This window comes from Equus caballus, chromosome 13 (assembly GCF_041296265.1).
Source record: "Equus caballus isolate H_3958 breed thoroughbred chromosome 13, TB-T2T, whole genome shotgun sequence".
NCBI classification, from domain to species: Eukaryota; Metazoa; Chordata; class Mammalia; order Perissodactyla; family Equidae; genus Equus; species Equus caballus.
The window spans coordinates 37,650,627-37,666,466 of record NC_091696.1 but is presented as its reverse complement, the minus strand read 5'-3'; the positions used below and the strand labels follow the sequence as shown (position 1 = coordinate 37,666,466).

General features: G+C 43.3%; 1 protein-coding gene across 5 annotated transcripts in view; it reads right to left on the bottom strand.

Annotated features, from left to right (window-relative positions):
- The window catches only part of VWA3A (von Willebrand factor A domain containing 3A), a 56,980-nt gene extending 47,512 nt beyond the window's left edge, over window positions 1-9,468 (bottom strand). For all 5 annotated transcript variants that reach the window (XR_011424773.1, XR_011424772.1, XR_011424774.1 and 2 more), the window contains exons 1-4: window positions 9,273-9,468; window positions 8,729-8,850; window positions 4,224-4,311; window positions 3,788-3,911 (exon numbers count right to left, since the gene is read on the bottom strand). Coding sequence is in view for 2 of the 5 variants with exons in the window: in XM_070232220.1 (XP_070088321.1) it covers window positions 3,788-3,911; window positions 4,224-4,285 (186 nt within the window). In the remaining 3 variants the exon portion in view is untranslated. The remainder of the gene's footprint in view (window positions 1-3,787; window positions 3,912-4,223; window positions 4,312-8,728; window positions 8,851-9,272) is intronic.
- Between the last annotated feature and the right edge of the window lie 6,372 nt (window positions 9,469-15,840).

Below are 15,840 nucleotides of genomic sequence, written 5' to 3'. Positions count from 1 at the left end.
CAAGGCTGAGGGTGCCTTAGGTTCCTTTCACACGGATGCTCAAGGGTTGCCACCTCTGGCTGGTCCCACCTGAAAAGCAGTCTGTTCAGGAACTCGACTTGCTGAGGGCACAGAAGAATGTGGAGGCCTGGGCTCTGGGCCACTTGTCCCGGAAATACCTGTTCCCATCCCTCACCTCATCCCCAGTATGTGGCTGGACAATTCAAGGGCCTCTCCCCATGGCTTTGTGAGAGACTGAATGTGCAAACACACTCGGGCCAGACCACGTATGACAAGAGAACTGTGAGCCGCAGCCTCTGCAGCAGCCAGGCCATGAAGCCAAACCACAGCTTCTGCAGCAACTGGTCCAGGAGGGTCAGGACTCGGTCAATGACTGCCAGCTTTCCTATTTTTCTTCCCTTTTCCAGGTCAGGTCCAACCAGGGAAAGTCAAATATGCCCCCAAACCAGTGACAGAGACCACCCACCTCTCGTTAGCCCACCTCCAGCTTCTGCGTGCCAACAGCCTCCCTCAGGGCACACCTGAGGCCGTGCATTTTGTCCACTGTAAACCTTTCCCACACCCCTGCCTGCCTTTGAGTCCCTGCCAAGCACAAGTGGTGGTGGCTGACCCCCTGGCTAGAGCAAGCTCTGAGCAAATTGCCTGTGTTCTCCTGTGGGTGGTCTTTGTTTATTTCCACACTTGCTTTCTCTGTCTCTTTTCAGGTGTATGAGTTCTGCCTCCCTATCGCTCTGAGGGGTCCTCGACAAACATTTATTGAGTAACTGATGGAAGAGGGGAGGGTTTATCCTGTGCATTCCAGAGGCCAGCCATAGGAGCAGTGGGCGAAAGCTTTGGGGGAAGCATTTCCTAGCCGTCACAGGAGTCAGGCCATGAAATGGACTACACCCCCTGGCTTCTACCTAGTGACACCTGTGTCGCTTACATAGTGGTAAGTCCAGGTTGTGGGAGGTGGCCTTGGTGGTGGAGCTGAAGTCAGTCATGGTAAGCATTCCACATTGGAGATGCTTTCTGGGAGCCAGAAGGTGAGCGAGCTGACCTGAGGCTCTGAGTTCACCCTGCCTTATTCACCTCTTCTGGAGGTGGGCATTTCTTCCTCTTTCTACTGGGTGTTTCTGAGCCCTACTATGAAGTGGGCATGGTCCTGGTGTTGGGGCACAGTGTGAACAAAATAGAAATGTTCTTGCCTTCTTGGAGCTAACATTCTAGTGTGGGTAGATGGAAAATAAAGAAGAAATGAAATCCGTGTACATAATTTCAGGAAAAAAAAAACAGTTCTATCAAGAAAATGGAGCAGAGACATGTGATAGCAAAGGATGAGGGTGGAGATGAGGAGGTCGCTTTAGCTGGCGTGGGGTCAGAGAAGGTGTCTCTGAGTTGAGATCTGAAGGTGAGGAAGCAGCCAGGCCTGTGCATAGCTGGGGAATGCACATTCCAGGCAGAGGCACAGAGTGGGGAAGGGGTCAGAGTGTTGGCAGAACAGAAAGGTGGCGACTGTGGTTGGAGTGTAGTGAATACAGGGTAGCGTGACATGAGAAGAGGCTGGAAAGTTGTGGAAGGCCTGGATCAGACAGGATTCTGCAAGAGCTTCCAGGACAACCACAGTTGTTTATGTGATATAGATGGGCCTTAAATGTTGCCATAGCTGGCCATCACTCAAGGTGTGGAATGGCATCAAAAGGGGAGGCTGGCTCTGTCTCACTGTGAGAGAAACTACCCCACAGCATCCGATGACTGTGGAATGGGCCTGATCACTATTTAACCCACTGGGACCCCAGTCTAGATTCAGAGATGCCTTCACCCTGCTCCTGGCACCTGCTTGAACCCTAAGTGGGTTCTGCTTGAGCCTGTATTTATCAGGGCTTTCACTGTGGTGGGCGAGGTGGTGGACAGGAAGTTGGAAACTATCTGAGCTACAGTGGATAGGACAGAGGAAAGGAGAGAGAAAGAGGGGGAGAGAAGAAAGGAGTGCCCTACACTGGGCATCTCCATTGACTAGCTGTGTGATGCTGGACAAGTCATGCATCTCTCTTTCTTCACCTGCAAAATGGGTTGTAGGACCTGTGAAGCTGTGCTATAGAGCATAGCTTGAGTGTTGCTGCGTAAACAGTTCCCAACAGTAATCCTTATTTCCCCTTCAGGTTGTCATAAATAGAAGGTAACCTCAAAACAAAGACAATGAAAAGAAAATGCTGTTATATTCCAACTAGATAGTATAGACTAATAATAAGAGCTAACACTTAAATAGCACTTGTCATGTGTCAAGCACTTTCCATATATTAACTCATTTAATCCTACAGAGTAGGTTCCATCATTAACCCCATTTTACTGACAAGGAAACTGAGGCATGGAGAATTTAAATAATTTGCCCAAAGTCACACAGCTGGTAAGGGGTGAAGCTGGGATTCAAACCCACACAGTATATAGCTCAAGTCATGCTTGTAATCACACTAAAGGCCATAGCCTTTAAACTGGCACCAAACCGTGACTGTCTTCCTGAAGGATGGGGAGAGAACTGATTGAAAGGATGACTTTCTCCTTATGTGATTCTATGCTAATTAAGGTCCTACCCTTGAACAGCATCGCCTCAAATCACGGTCCCACACTTAGGGAAACACTGCTGCACGTCGAATGAACACTAGATGTCACTCTTCTCGTCTTTCAGGACAACCATCTCCCTGGTTGCTGACACTGAGCACAGTAGACTGGATTCTCCTTTCTTCCATTTTACTTGCTTTTGAAACGATCCATCATGTTTTAGGATATGGATTTTATGTTATTAATATTTGAAGATCCACCATTAAACACATCATAGGTTTTGACTGTAGGGCATACTGATTATATTACTACTAACTTATGTGCTTTTCACAGAGACTAGCAGGATCTGTGTGTTGGGCAGTCCTTTCCCACTTTCCCTGCTATTCACTGTGGCTTCAGCTGCAGCTGATAAATATACATGTGGTCCTGGTACACCTGGTAAGTCACATATTTTGATATTAAATTAGATGAAATAAAGACTCTTATCAACACCTGAAGTCATTGAAAGAATTCTTCAGAGTCTCAAGACTCTATCGACATTTCCTCATTTCCTTTTAAACTTGCTTTCCCGTAAGTGCCAATACTTGAGAAAAGTAAAACATGACTATTTTCCTGATTGTGTCATTGCCAGAATTAAAACTGTACTGTTTCTGACTGGTTATCGTTTCAAAGGTAAACTCTAGTGTGGATTAGATAGACAGTTATGGGCTAGGCTTGCACTTGACAACCCCTGATGACAATAGTTTCTATGGTAGAATGAATTCTGAGTTCTAGGAAACCCACTCACCATCTCGGGAAGATAGCTTATTTACACATGGAATGTCAGCCTAAAACCACAGTTCTGGATATTCTAGAGATGAATTCTTCTGCCATAACTCTCTTGTTCCAATAGCACTTACTGAAACTGATTTTTGGATCTAGATTTTAAGGAATCCTAAAAGAAAAACAAATCTCAGGAAGGGGAATTTTAGATTAAATTCCTTAGACTTTAGGCTTTGATAACATGGACAGAGTCTTCACATGCTCCTGAATATTTAATGATATGGCCAAGAAGGCCATCAAATTTCTAGAAACAGTAAAAAAATTCTTCAGTCACTTCTAAAGGCAGATTAGCGATGAATGCTTAGCTAATCTTTTTCAGTCCTGGGATCCTATGTGAAAAAAGAAATAGCCAGAATTTAACCCATTCTGCATTCCCTGACTATGGTTTGTAGGCACTGTGACTCAGTTAAAACACCATGGTTTTTACCAGTAAGTCCTGTGTCTGGTTGACGTGTGTAACCAGTAGTCCATCGTCTGGATTTTGGCCAAGTCCATTGATATCCTTCTGGTTCAATTGCTTCTTTGGATCTCCGCCATTGTTTCTCCTCATGCTACAAAACACAAAGTGTTGTGATCAGTGCCCCAGCACTGGACATTGACTCCATGCTGCCAGGGCCTCCAGAAACATTTTTATTTCTGTGCAGTAACTGGGAAGGGTTCACGTAGAGTGCTGATAAAATGTGGGCTCCAGGTTCCTAAGACATTTTATTCTCTTGTTCTGGTAGTTAGAGAACTGAAGCCCTCAGTTATAAGATGATGCCATGACCGTTTGTCCAGTCTCACTTCAAGGCAGGGCTAGCCCTCTCAACTCCTATGAGCAAAATACTGTTGTTTTCATTTGAAAAATCAGAGAAGATGCTTACCAATGATTTTCCAGAAACTTGTTATCTTGATCATGAAAGTCATGACTAGTTTGTGTAGCCATTATAAAACCACCCACTGCTTATTTTCCTAGGAAGGAAAAGAATACCAGAAAAGAGAAGGATAAGTGCAGCATAGAGACAAGAGCTTTGGGGGTATCTACATTCAGCTCAACTCTTTTAATTTATTCATTCCGTAAATACTTATCAAACACCTACTAGGTATCAGCTTTGTGCTACATGCTGAGCACACAATGGTGAACAAGATAACAAAGGTTTCTCAACTTTGGCACTTTTGACAATTTGGACAGGATAATCCTTTGTTGTGAGGCTGTCCTGTGCATTGTAAGAAGCTTAGCAGCATCTCTGGCCTCTACTTATTAGATGCCAGTAGCATTCCTGCTCCCCAAGGTTGTGACAACCAAAAATATCTCTAGACATCGCCTGATGTTTCCTGGGGGCACGACTGTCCTCAGCTGAGAACCACTGATCTGGATATTGTCCTTGTCCATGCAGAGCTTACGTTCTAGAGGGGAAGACTGATATTAAAAAATTAAATATTGTAATTACAAATTGTGGAAAGTGTTATGAAGGAAGTAAACAGGATGATATAGTAGAGAGTAATCAGGAAAGGGGATCTATTTTACACAGGTAAGGTAGTCAGCAAAGGAGACCTTCTTGAAGGACAAAAAGGAGGAAGCCATGTTAAGAGTATGGTGAAGGTTGGACCAGGCAGAGAGGACAGTAAGTGACCATAAGGATTTCGAGAAGGGGGAGGAGAAAGGAAAAATATTGAGATGAGGTTGAGTTCTTTGTCTGAGAACTGCATCTGTACTCAAATGGGTGAGTCTCTACAGCCTGCTAGTTGTAGCTTATTGAATCAGTGTAGACCTGTATCCAAGATGGATCAATCACATTCTCTCTCTGGGAATTCGGAATTCAGAGCTCTGGGGCCACATTCAGAAGCAGGAAGACTGTCTCCAGAGAAAAGTGGAGTGAGTGGTCATTCCCTGCCTTGGTATCCCTGGCTTCCTCCCGGCTTCTTCCCTGCTCTCTGCCTGCTCCTTCTCAGTCTTCTTTGCAGACCTGAGCACTTTAAGTTGGTGTTCCTTGAGGCTGAATTGTGCATACGTTTCTCTTCTCACTTTCTTCTCTTTTCCTAGGCAATCTAACCTTGTCCACGGCTTCAACTACCACCTATACACCAATGATTCCCAATTGTATGTCAAAAGCCCAGACTTCTCACTCGCACTCCAGACCCGTGCATCCATTGACCCTGGATATTTCCAACTGAAATACCTCAAACTCAATATGTCCAAGATTGAATTCTAGCTCCCTACAAACCTATCCTCTTTTCATTGTTCTCTAGCTTAGAGAAAAGAGTCACCATCCATTTACTTATTTGAGTCAGAAACCTAGGAATTATTCTTGATGCTTCATTCCCCATATCCAATTCATCACCTAATCTTGTTGATTTTACCTCTCTCAAATCTCTCCACTTATCTGTCTCCACTGACATTTCTTGTGTCCATGCCACAGTTGTCTCTGCCATAGACCCTAACGGGCCTCCCTGCATCCCCCAAGTCCTCTCATCCAATCTGTTCTCTTCACTGAAGCCAGAATGATCTTTAAAAAAACACAAGTCCAATGTCACTGCTCCTATTCTCCTTTCTGATTAAAACTATCCAAAGGCTTCCCTTGATTTCCAGGAGAAGACTAAGATCCTTATGATGGCACTAGATGATTGCATGGTCTGGCTGCTGCCCACCTACATCTCTGGCTTTCCCACTTCACCACTTCTCTCTCCAGTGTTCCACAACCCCCCTCACTTCAGTTCCTGGAATACTACATAGTTCCTTTAGCCACAGGGCCTTATCACGTGCTATCTTTGCTCTAGAACATTTTTCTCCCCTCCCCCAACCTACTCATCCTTGACATTTCAGCTTAAATGTCACTTCTTCAGGGAAGTCTTCTCCAGCATCCCACTTTATTTCAGAGTCCTTTGTATTATATAAACTTTCATAGGACTGTGTGCCTTTCTTTCAGAGTACTTAATTCAGAATGATACATTCATTAGTGTGATTTTTAAAAATTGGTGTCTCTCTCCTGTTAAACTGTAATTTACATGAGAGCAGGGACTGGCAGACAATGTTTTGAGGAGGGGAGGTGAAGGGAGAGAAGGCAGTTGAGAAACTGCCTTGGTTCTTGAATTTCTAATCACTGATCCCAGGTGCTTGTGAGAACTGACCACTTTCTCTTGGGTTCCATGAGATACTCTGTTCTTTATAATTCCCTACATTTTGGCTTAAGCTAGCTCATTTTAGGTTTCTGTTCCTTGAAACCAAAAAAATACTGGCTAAGACAGCAAGCGAGACACTCTCAACGGAGCTGCAGCTTTAACTCAGAGTGTGCATTCTTATGAAATCATTAAATAACCTAATGATAATTTAGCAACTTGCTTTTCTCTTTTTGGTCTTTAATCGTTTATTCAGAGGATGCTTTGCTTTTTGGGAAGCACCAAGATAATGTGGCAATGTCTAAAAAAATAAAAACTGGCTTTCCTTCAGTACTCTTTGCTGGCAGTACTCTAGTGGCAGAGACTGTGGAAATAGAAATGCTTCAGGGACCCTGGACACCCCATGGTGTCCCAGCCCCCTCTTTTCAGTGAGTGACTAACAACACTTAATGAATTCAGAGGCCTGCATGGCTGGACTTTGGGATGACTTGTGTGGGCCGATGGAGGAGGGTTTGGGCTACATAACATTAACAAAATGATGTGGTGTACTTCAAAAGAGCACTTTGGTTTCTTCGTCTGCAGAATGGAATGGGGTAATAGTAACTACCTTGCCTACGTCACCCTCATCATCAGGAGGATCAAATGAAATTGAGAATGTCAAAGAGCTTTGGAAAATAGAAAGCACTATAGAAATGTAGGATACCATTTAAAAAATGGGCTGCATCTTTTTTTTCTTTTTTAATGATTGGCGCCTGAGCTAACAACTGTTGTCAATCTTCTTCTTTTTTTTTTTCTGCTTTTTCTCCCCAAATCCCCCCAGTACATATTTGTATATTATTTAATTGTGGGTCCTTCTAGTTGTGGCTTGTGGGACACCACCTCAGCATGACCTGACGAGCAGCACCATGTCTGCCCCCAGGATCCGAACCAGCAAAACCCTGGGACACTGAAGTGGAGTGCGGAAACTTAACCACTCGGCCATGGGGCTGGCCCCTGGGCTGCATCTTCAAGCACTTCAGCATAGGACGCTTAAGCAATCATTCATCCCTGAACGTTTATAGAGTACCTACTGGGTACCAGAGAGAGCTGGTCCTGGGGAGGCAGAGAGGAACAGGATGCAGCCTTCGCTCAAATCAAACCTTATTGGAGAGGTCTTCGATTCCTCCCATAGTCCTCCCTCTAGCCTTCTTTGTTTTCTCCACAGCACATTTCATCATCTGACGTTCTGCATACTTATTTATTATCTGCCTCTCCCCCTTTCTCTCTCACCCATCAACCCACCAGAAGCAAGATCCATGTGGGCAGGGACTTAGTTACATTCACGGCTAGAACCCTTTTGTGTAATCAGTGCCTAGAACACAGTAGCTGCTTAAAAAGCATGTGTTGAATAAATGTACTTAGGGAAGCTCGAGAGAATAGACAAAGGTGGGCCACATTCCCCGGGGGAGTGGTCTCGGGAGGGGAAGAGAACATGAAAACCAGTCCTTGCGAGACGGCATCTTGGCCAAAGGGAGACAGGTCGCCCTGAGTAACGGCTACAAGAAAACCTTCAGCTAACTTCCTGGTTTGCTAACAGCTGGACCTAGAATTCTCCTAAATATTTATCCAGGATAAAGCCATCCCCAGGGTTTGTATTTTTAACTGCTAAACAACCTCTAGTTTTGCCCGCATCCAATCCACTTTACGTTCTGCTGCTACAGGGATTTTTCCAATATGCAGAGTTGTTCTTATTGCTACCTGTTTCAGACCCTGCCATGGCTCCTCGGTGCTATGGATAAGCATGTCAAACCTTCTTCACAAGGGTTATCATTCCTTCAGGATCTGTTCTTTGCTTACCTCTCGACCCCATCTTGCATCCTTCTACAGTCCCTGGCAACCCCTACTGATACACACCTTGCTATTTCATACCCTTCTTTGCTCAAGTTGGACATACTTCTAGAAATGCCCTTTGTCCTTTTTGTTTGACAAGAAAACCCAGAAAGTCTTTCCTGAACCCCATTTGCTGGCCCCCAACCCCCATGGAGGAAATCGTTTCCTCCTCTTGCTGCCTTCTGGCTGTCTCAGACCAAGTCATCATGGTCCTTCTCTGGAGCAGCCCCATTACTTCCTTGTCTACTGTTGGACTCCCAGCACCTACCACAATGCCTGGCATGTAGGGAGTAGATGCTTAAGACCCCAGGCTCCCTAAATCTTTCTCCCTCAGTCCATAGGCTAACATCTGGGCCTCCCCCACCTTCTCTCTTACCACCCTGTCAACCCTTGTGATACTCACCTCACCTGCATTTCTCCATTTATTTCTCCTTCTTTAGGAGAAGGGTCCCGGTCATCCCACGACCCTGCTTTTCCTGGTTCCCACTTCTAGTTCCTCTAAGCAACTCAACAGTGAAGCTTGCCCTGCTGGGAAGTGTTAGCTGGTCTCCAAGGTAACAGACTGCACCATTGCAGCTTGTGGCAGGGACAGGGAAAAACCTTCTTTCCCCCAGGGAAGAAATTACCACTTTGTTGTTGATAACAACCTCTCCCAGGCCTCTCTGCTTTTCTCCACCCCCACAAAAACCTGGAAGCAGGATCTGGACCTCTTTTCTATTTTTAGAACCTCTGGGTCAGCAGAGAACTATGGTTTAGGCCAGTAGAGGCCTGGTGCCTGCTACCTTCCTTCGGTAGGAACTGAAGAAAGGTAGCAGAGAACCTGTGACAGGAGTGGAAGGTGATAACCTTCTCTTCCTCCTCAGATTCCCTGGGGTCCCCCAAACACAATCCCTGGGAGATGTCTGACAGCCCCTCACCGCCCTCCCCAGGTTCGGACCCACTCAAACCTGGCTAGTGTAGCAGTAGGCTCAGTGACCTCTTAGCATTGGAAGAGATCATTTACTGCAGTGGTTCCCAAACCCAGATGCCCATCAGAACCATCTGGGTTGTTTGTTAAGAAAACATACATACATTCCTATCTGGGAGCTTGAGACAGAACTGAGGTAAAGTGTGGGAACATGAATCTTTAACAATGGCCCCAGGTGATTATGATGTAAACAGCCCTTGGCCTATAGTTGGGGACCTCTTCAAATCCTTCTTTTATGGAAGTTAAGAGAAATGAAGTGATGTACCCAATGTCAACCAGCTTATAAGTGGCTAAGGGATCTGCACTTAATTTTTCTTATCCAGGTCATTTCACAAATCACTGTCTTCACCTTCTGAACCTTTAATTTTATAGTTTAGAACACATATGACTTGTGGTAGTGATCATATGGTAGAGAATGTTGACCCCAGGAGTGGCTCCTATAGGACAATCAGAAACAATAGAACCCCTCAAAATAAACTGTTTACCGACCACCAGTCACTCCGGGCAGAATAGTCATGGGTTGTGAGTAGCATGTGTAAATCCAAGGCGTTTGGTCAACACCAACAAGGCAGGAGAGGAGGGAGATCGTAAAGAGGCAAGGAAGTCAGAAGAGGTAAGAGTCACAAGAGGCTGAGAGCAACCAACCAATGGCTACTCCGTGAATGAGAGGTGGCAGTCCTTGTGCCCACCTTCCTAGAAATCCTGGGTAGAAGGGGCTGGATAGCTCTGAGACACAGTTTTTGGAGACATGACATCCCAAGATGGTTTACCATCCTCCCAACTTCCTTTGCTCCTGGATACATGGGTTTTTAATATTTACAAGAGGTAAAATCCAACATTGAGAAGTCATTGTTACTTCTTTTTTCTGCTTGAGCTGACATGACACACACATTCTGGGTGTATCTGTGCCAGATGGATAAAGCAGAGTAGGATTTTCAGGCTGTATGACCAGCCAAGAGGAAGGCTATGTGCAGGTGCCATCTTTCTCAGCTCTCCTCAGACTCTATGTAGCTCATGATTAGACCCATGTATGGGATCGGAGCACAATAGGAATTTCTCTTTCTCTTACCGTAGGTTCTTGGAACCTGATCAGGGTCACCTCATCTCTGGTCTTTATTTAGGAGCTCTAACCTGGTCCCATTGCCCAAAATATATTTGCTATGTTCTGAAGGTGTCCCTCCAAAATTCATATATGTTGAAAACCTAACCTCTAATGTAATGGTACAAGGAGGTGGGGGCTGTGGGAGGCGATTAGGTCATGAAGGCAGAGCCCTCCTGAATGGGATTAGTGCCCTTATAAAAGAGGGCCGACAGAGCTCCCTAGCCCCCTTCTGCCATGTGAGGATATGACAAGAAGTCGGCATCCCAGAAGAGGGACCTTACCCAACCATGCTGGCGCCCTGATCTTGAACTTCTGGCCTCCAGAACTATGAGAAATAAATTATTTTAAAGTGATGTTTCAATGTACATTGTTTTACATCTTTGCGTGCTGTGAGATTTTGTTTCTGTAAGATAAAGACACAAAAGTAAAATGTGTGAATCTAGGGACTTTATTTTAGAAGTAAAAGGCCCTACAAACTGAAAGTATTTCTTAAGTTCACAGCAAGCTCATTTGCTTTTTATAAGCCACGTAGTCTATGGTATTTTGTTAGAGCAGCCCAAACAGACTAACACAATATTATTATGTGATATATTTTTTTAGATATTACTTTAGATATTTTGCTTTGTTTATTTCTTCCCTCCATTTCAAGCCAGTAAGAGGTGCTTTTTGTTGGGCTGAGAAGTAGCCTGAAGTCAACAGTTTTTTTCTGTCTATTGTAAAAGCCTAAGCTAACTGAAAGATTAAAGTGACATGCCAAAACGCGGAAGGTGAGGGATGTGTTTAATGTCAAGAGGAAAGTGGGAGTGTATCAAGATTCTTTCAGTTAAAAGACAGAAGCCCAACTCAAACTGGCGTAAGGAAAAAAGGGAATTTATTTACTCAAATAACAGAAAAGTCCAGGGATAGCGCTAGCTTCAGGCATGGCTTGATCCAAAGGCTAAAATGATGTTAATGGAAATCTATCTCCATTTCTCAGCTTCCTTTTCTCTGTGATGTCTGTATTCCTAGGCAGGCTCTTCATGAGTGATTGGCAAACTTGGCCACCAGCAGCACTTAGCTTTTCTCCCCACAACTTAGCAACCATAGAAGAACACCTCTTTCCCAGGAGTTCCAGTGAAGTCCCAGGTTTGGCTTTGTCACATGACATGCCCATTCCTGAACCAATCACCCATACCTGGCTTCTGCGTCCAGCCCTGGAGCCAGAGAAATCACATGGCCTGAGGTTGGGAAACGGGCAGTTTTCCAAAAGAAAAGAGCTGGATTTTGTTTGTTTATTTGTTTTTACTAAAGAAGGGGACATGGGTACTAGGCAAACATGCCTCTCAGGGAAGCCAAAGGGGAGAGGACGGCCCCTACAGGGGTCGGGAAATCGGATCTGAAAATCAGAGGGAGTAGGGATCTGCTCAGCGTTTGGTAGCAACACCTTGGTGAGATGGCAAGACCTCAGGAGAAATGTGTCCTGGAGATATCCAGGGAGAAAGTCTACAGGCGTAGGGTTTCTAGCTCACTGAAGTTTCCCATGCTCAAGCATCAGATGCACACAGAACTACTGCACCATTCAGCCTGGGACAGCTGATGTCTCAGCTGTAACAAGTGTAGACAGATAACAGACAACTGGAGGGGCCTTCCTAATGTTGGAGTCATGCACCTCTGCACAATCCTAGGCTACTCAATAACCAAGAGATTTCCGATCAACAAGGGAGAAGGCATCTAGCTGATTTTTTTTTTTTAAAGCGCTACAGAGGGGATGGGGGGATAGGCCTGTTTGGGAAAATTTCCCTGGATCCCAATAAAATCAATGAGTGGCATCATCTAGTTCACCAATCACTGATGTTAGCACTAAAAAATACCACTTAGTGGGGCTGGCCCCGTGGCGGAGTGGTCAAGTTTGCACGCTCCGCTGTAGGCAGCCCAGTGTTTCGTTGGTTCGAATCCTGGGCGTGGACATGGCACTGCTCATCAAACCACGCTGAGGCAGCGTCCCACATGCCACAACTAGAAGGACCCACAACGAAGAATATACAACTATGTACTGGGGGGCTTTAGGGAGAAAAAGGAAAATAAAATAAAATAAAATCTTAAAAAAATAAATACCACTTAGTGACGATTGCAGAGAGGAAGGTGACAATGAGAGGGGAATGATGGAAGATTAAACACCAACAACTTAAATTATTAAACTTACGTACCTTTTTTTCCCTTTCAACAAAATATATAATATCCACAGGTTGTTTCTAAGTACGGACTGCCTTTTATGGTTTGCATTCCACATCCAGAAGAAGCAAACCATACATAGATTTAGCTGCTCATGTCTTGAGCCAAGGAATAATGCAACTGGGACAAGCTATTTTTATTTCCCTTAGACTAGCCAAACTGGCAATGCGGGACAGCAGAAGTAGTGCTGGATTTGAAGTCAGGGAACCCAGGTTTGAAACCCAGCTTCTCTGATTACCAGTTATAGAACCTTGGGTAAATTTTTCACCCTTCTGATCCACAGTTTTCTAGTCTATAAAAAACCAACTCCACTTCACCTTACAAGGATTAATTAAGACAACATATGGAAAAACACATAACATGAATTTAATGTTAGTTCCTTTCTCCAAACTTTTGTTGAATGCCACTATTTCTTAGCCAGTATTTTTAAATATACAAATTGCCTTAACAGAGTTAGTTGGTATGCTTCAGTTGGATGTCAGGTTGTTATATTTGGGAAGTTTCTGTTATCTAAGGCCTAAGTTCATAGCAGAATTATTTGTAGTAGCAAAAACTGGAAAACAACCTAAATGTACAACAACAAGGAAAGAGTTAAATACATAGAGAGAGTCATGTGTCGCTTAACAATGAAAATACATTCTAAGAAATGCATCATTAGGCAATTTTTTCATTGTGTGAACATCATAGAGTGTACTTATGCAAACCTAGATGGTGTACCCTATCACACACCTAGCCTATATGGTACTAATCTTATGGGATCATCATCATATATGTGGTCCATCATTGACCATCTTTATGCAGGTACATGACTGTGTGTATGAGCCATTAAAAATGAGGAAGATCTTTATTTATGGACACAAAAAATTATGTCATAAATTAAGTTTAAAAAGAAAATAGTGGCAAATATGTATAATATGATCTTGCTTTTGTTAAAATAACTGAATAGGACACAGCCATCATATATATATATATATATATACATACATACCTGATATACATATACTGTAAAAACAGCAAAATGTCTGGAAGAATACCTAATAAACTGTTAACAGTGGTAATCTCTGGAAGGTGGATTGTGGAGGAGGGAGCTTTTAATGTTCTATACTTTTTCTTTTATTTTTTTAAAAATTGGTACCTGAGCTAACATCTGTTGCCAATCTTTTTTTTTTCTTCTTCTCCCCTAGGCCCCCCTCAGTACGCAGTTGTGTACTCTAGTTGTAGGTCCTTCTGGCTGTGCTATGTGGGACGCCTCCTCAGCATGGCCTGACGAGTGGTGCCATGTCCGTGCCCAGGATCCAAACCGGCAAAACCCTGGGCCGCCAAAGCAGAGTGCGTGAACTTAACCACTCATCCACAGGGCTGGCTCCCTCTATACTCAATTTTAAAAATATTTTACAGACGTGTCACCGGAAGAAAAAAATCCTTTGGTTCCAGTTTAGGGTCATGGTAACTTTATTCTCCACAATAGCACTTAGGACAAGAAAAAGTTTGGATGACCCTGAAAACAGAAATGAGGTAAAGTATGAGTGGTGTGTGTGAGTGAGGGTGGGACAGCAACACGAGTCCATTTTGCTACTCACTAACCACATTAGTGAAATATGTAGAAGATGACGTAGTCGAAAGCTTTCTTAGATATGTGGATTATTTTTTTCCCCTAGAGCAATTTATTATGGATGATGGAAAGGATTTTCTTTGGTTCTCCAACTGTATTTGCATTTTGCTACAGAGAACAAAGCAATGTAAAAGAATGAGTTTTTATTTTGTTATTAAAGAAAATACTTGAATTGTCTTAGACTAAATTAAATATGTAAACAGCCTGAAAAGAGTGCCAGAGTCAGGACATAGCGTTTATTTTACTGACTTGCCCTGACAGATAAGAAATAGGGATTGATTTAATAGTGACCAAATACGTTGGCAATATGCTATAAAATGGGCAGTTGGGGATGACCACATCTAAAGTGAGATCAAATCCTTAGGTTCGTTCCTTTTAGCAGAAATAATTAAAACTATCTTGGCAGAATGAAGTCTTTGCAAAACATACCAAATGTATGGCTTCAAGAGGGTGGAGAACCCACAAGCCTGAAGAATCCTCCAGAGCTTCTGTTGATCTCAGGATCAACAGGGTGCTTGCATCCTCCTGGTCCTCTTTGCATAAGTATCAATATTAGAGCACTGTGAGTTCAGTAACAGTCTTGAGTCCACAGAAAAATCCTAAGGAGGTCAACGAAACTGGCATATTATACAGTCAAATGCTTACGAATAAAGAAATAATAAAGTCACCACACTTACTTATAAAGGGCGATCTAGGCAAGCCTCTGCTGTCAGGAAGGATTTCACTGAAATGATCCTGGCAGATGGGTGACTGGGTCTTTCAAATCTCCTGGAAACATAGTTTCATAATTTTTCTTTATAACCTAGCCCCAAATTTAATTATGATAATTCAATTCACGTGTAAAGCATTGTGCCAGGTCTCTAGGGAATATGAGAAAGCCACATTCCTTGCATTTGAGTTTACAATCTAGTTAGAGAAGAGTTTAATAATAACAGCAGCAACTAACATTTGAATGCTTACTATGTGCCAAGCACTTTCCATGCTTTATCTCATTTAAAACAACAACAACTCTATGAGGTAGGTGTTATTAGCATCGTTCTACAGATGAGAAAACCAAGACTCACAGAGGTCAAGTGATTTATTAAGGGTCACACAGCTAGAATTGTGGAACTGAGACTTGAATCCAGGCAGTCTATTTCTCTCTAGTAAGTTCTGTTACAGAAGTGTAAGAAAAAGGGAAACAAAGCACAAAAAATTAGATATATTTCAAATATGGGAGGGATTAGGAAAAACTGCATGCAGGAGGTATTACAGACACAGCCAAGACAGAAAGCAGGTGTAGTGAAAGAATGAGTAGGCTGGTTTGTTAGTAAAAAGTGGAGAGAGAGAGGGGTGGGAAATAAGACCGAAGAGAGAGCCTAAAGCCAGATCACGAAGGATTTTCAATGCTATGCTAAAGAAGTTTGGACTTCATTCTGTAGACAGCGGGAATGAGAAGAACTCAAATAAGGAAATAAAAATCTTTGTGTTAAGATTATTGTGGCAGGAATGATTTGGATGGATTGAAGTAGACAGAGATTACATGAAAGAAGACTGGTTCAAATGGCTACAGAATTTGAATTGTTCTAGGTCAACAACTGTCTAAGGTCTATTTGCCATAGACATTCTTTTCTCTTTTTTTTT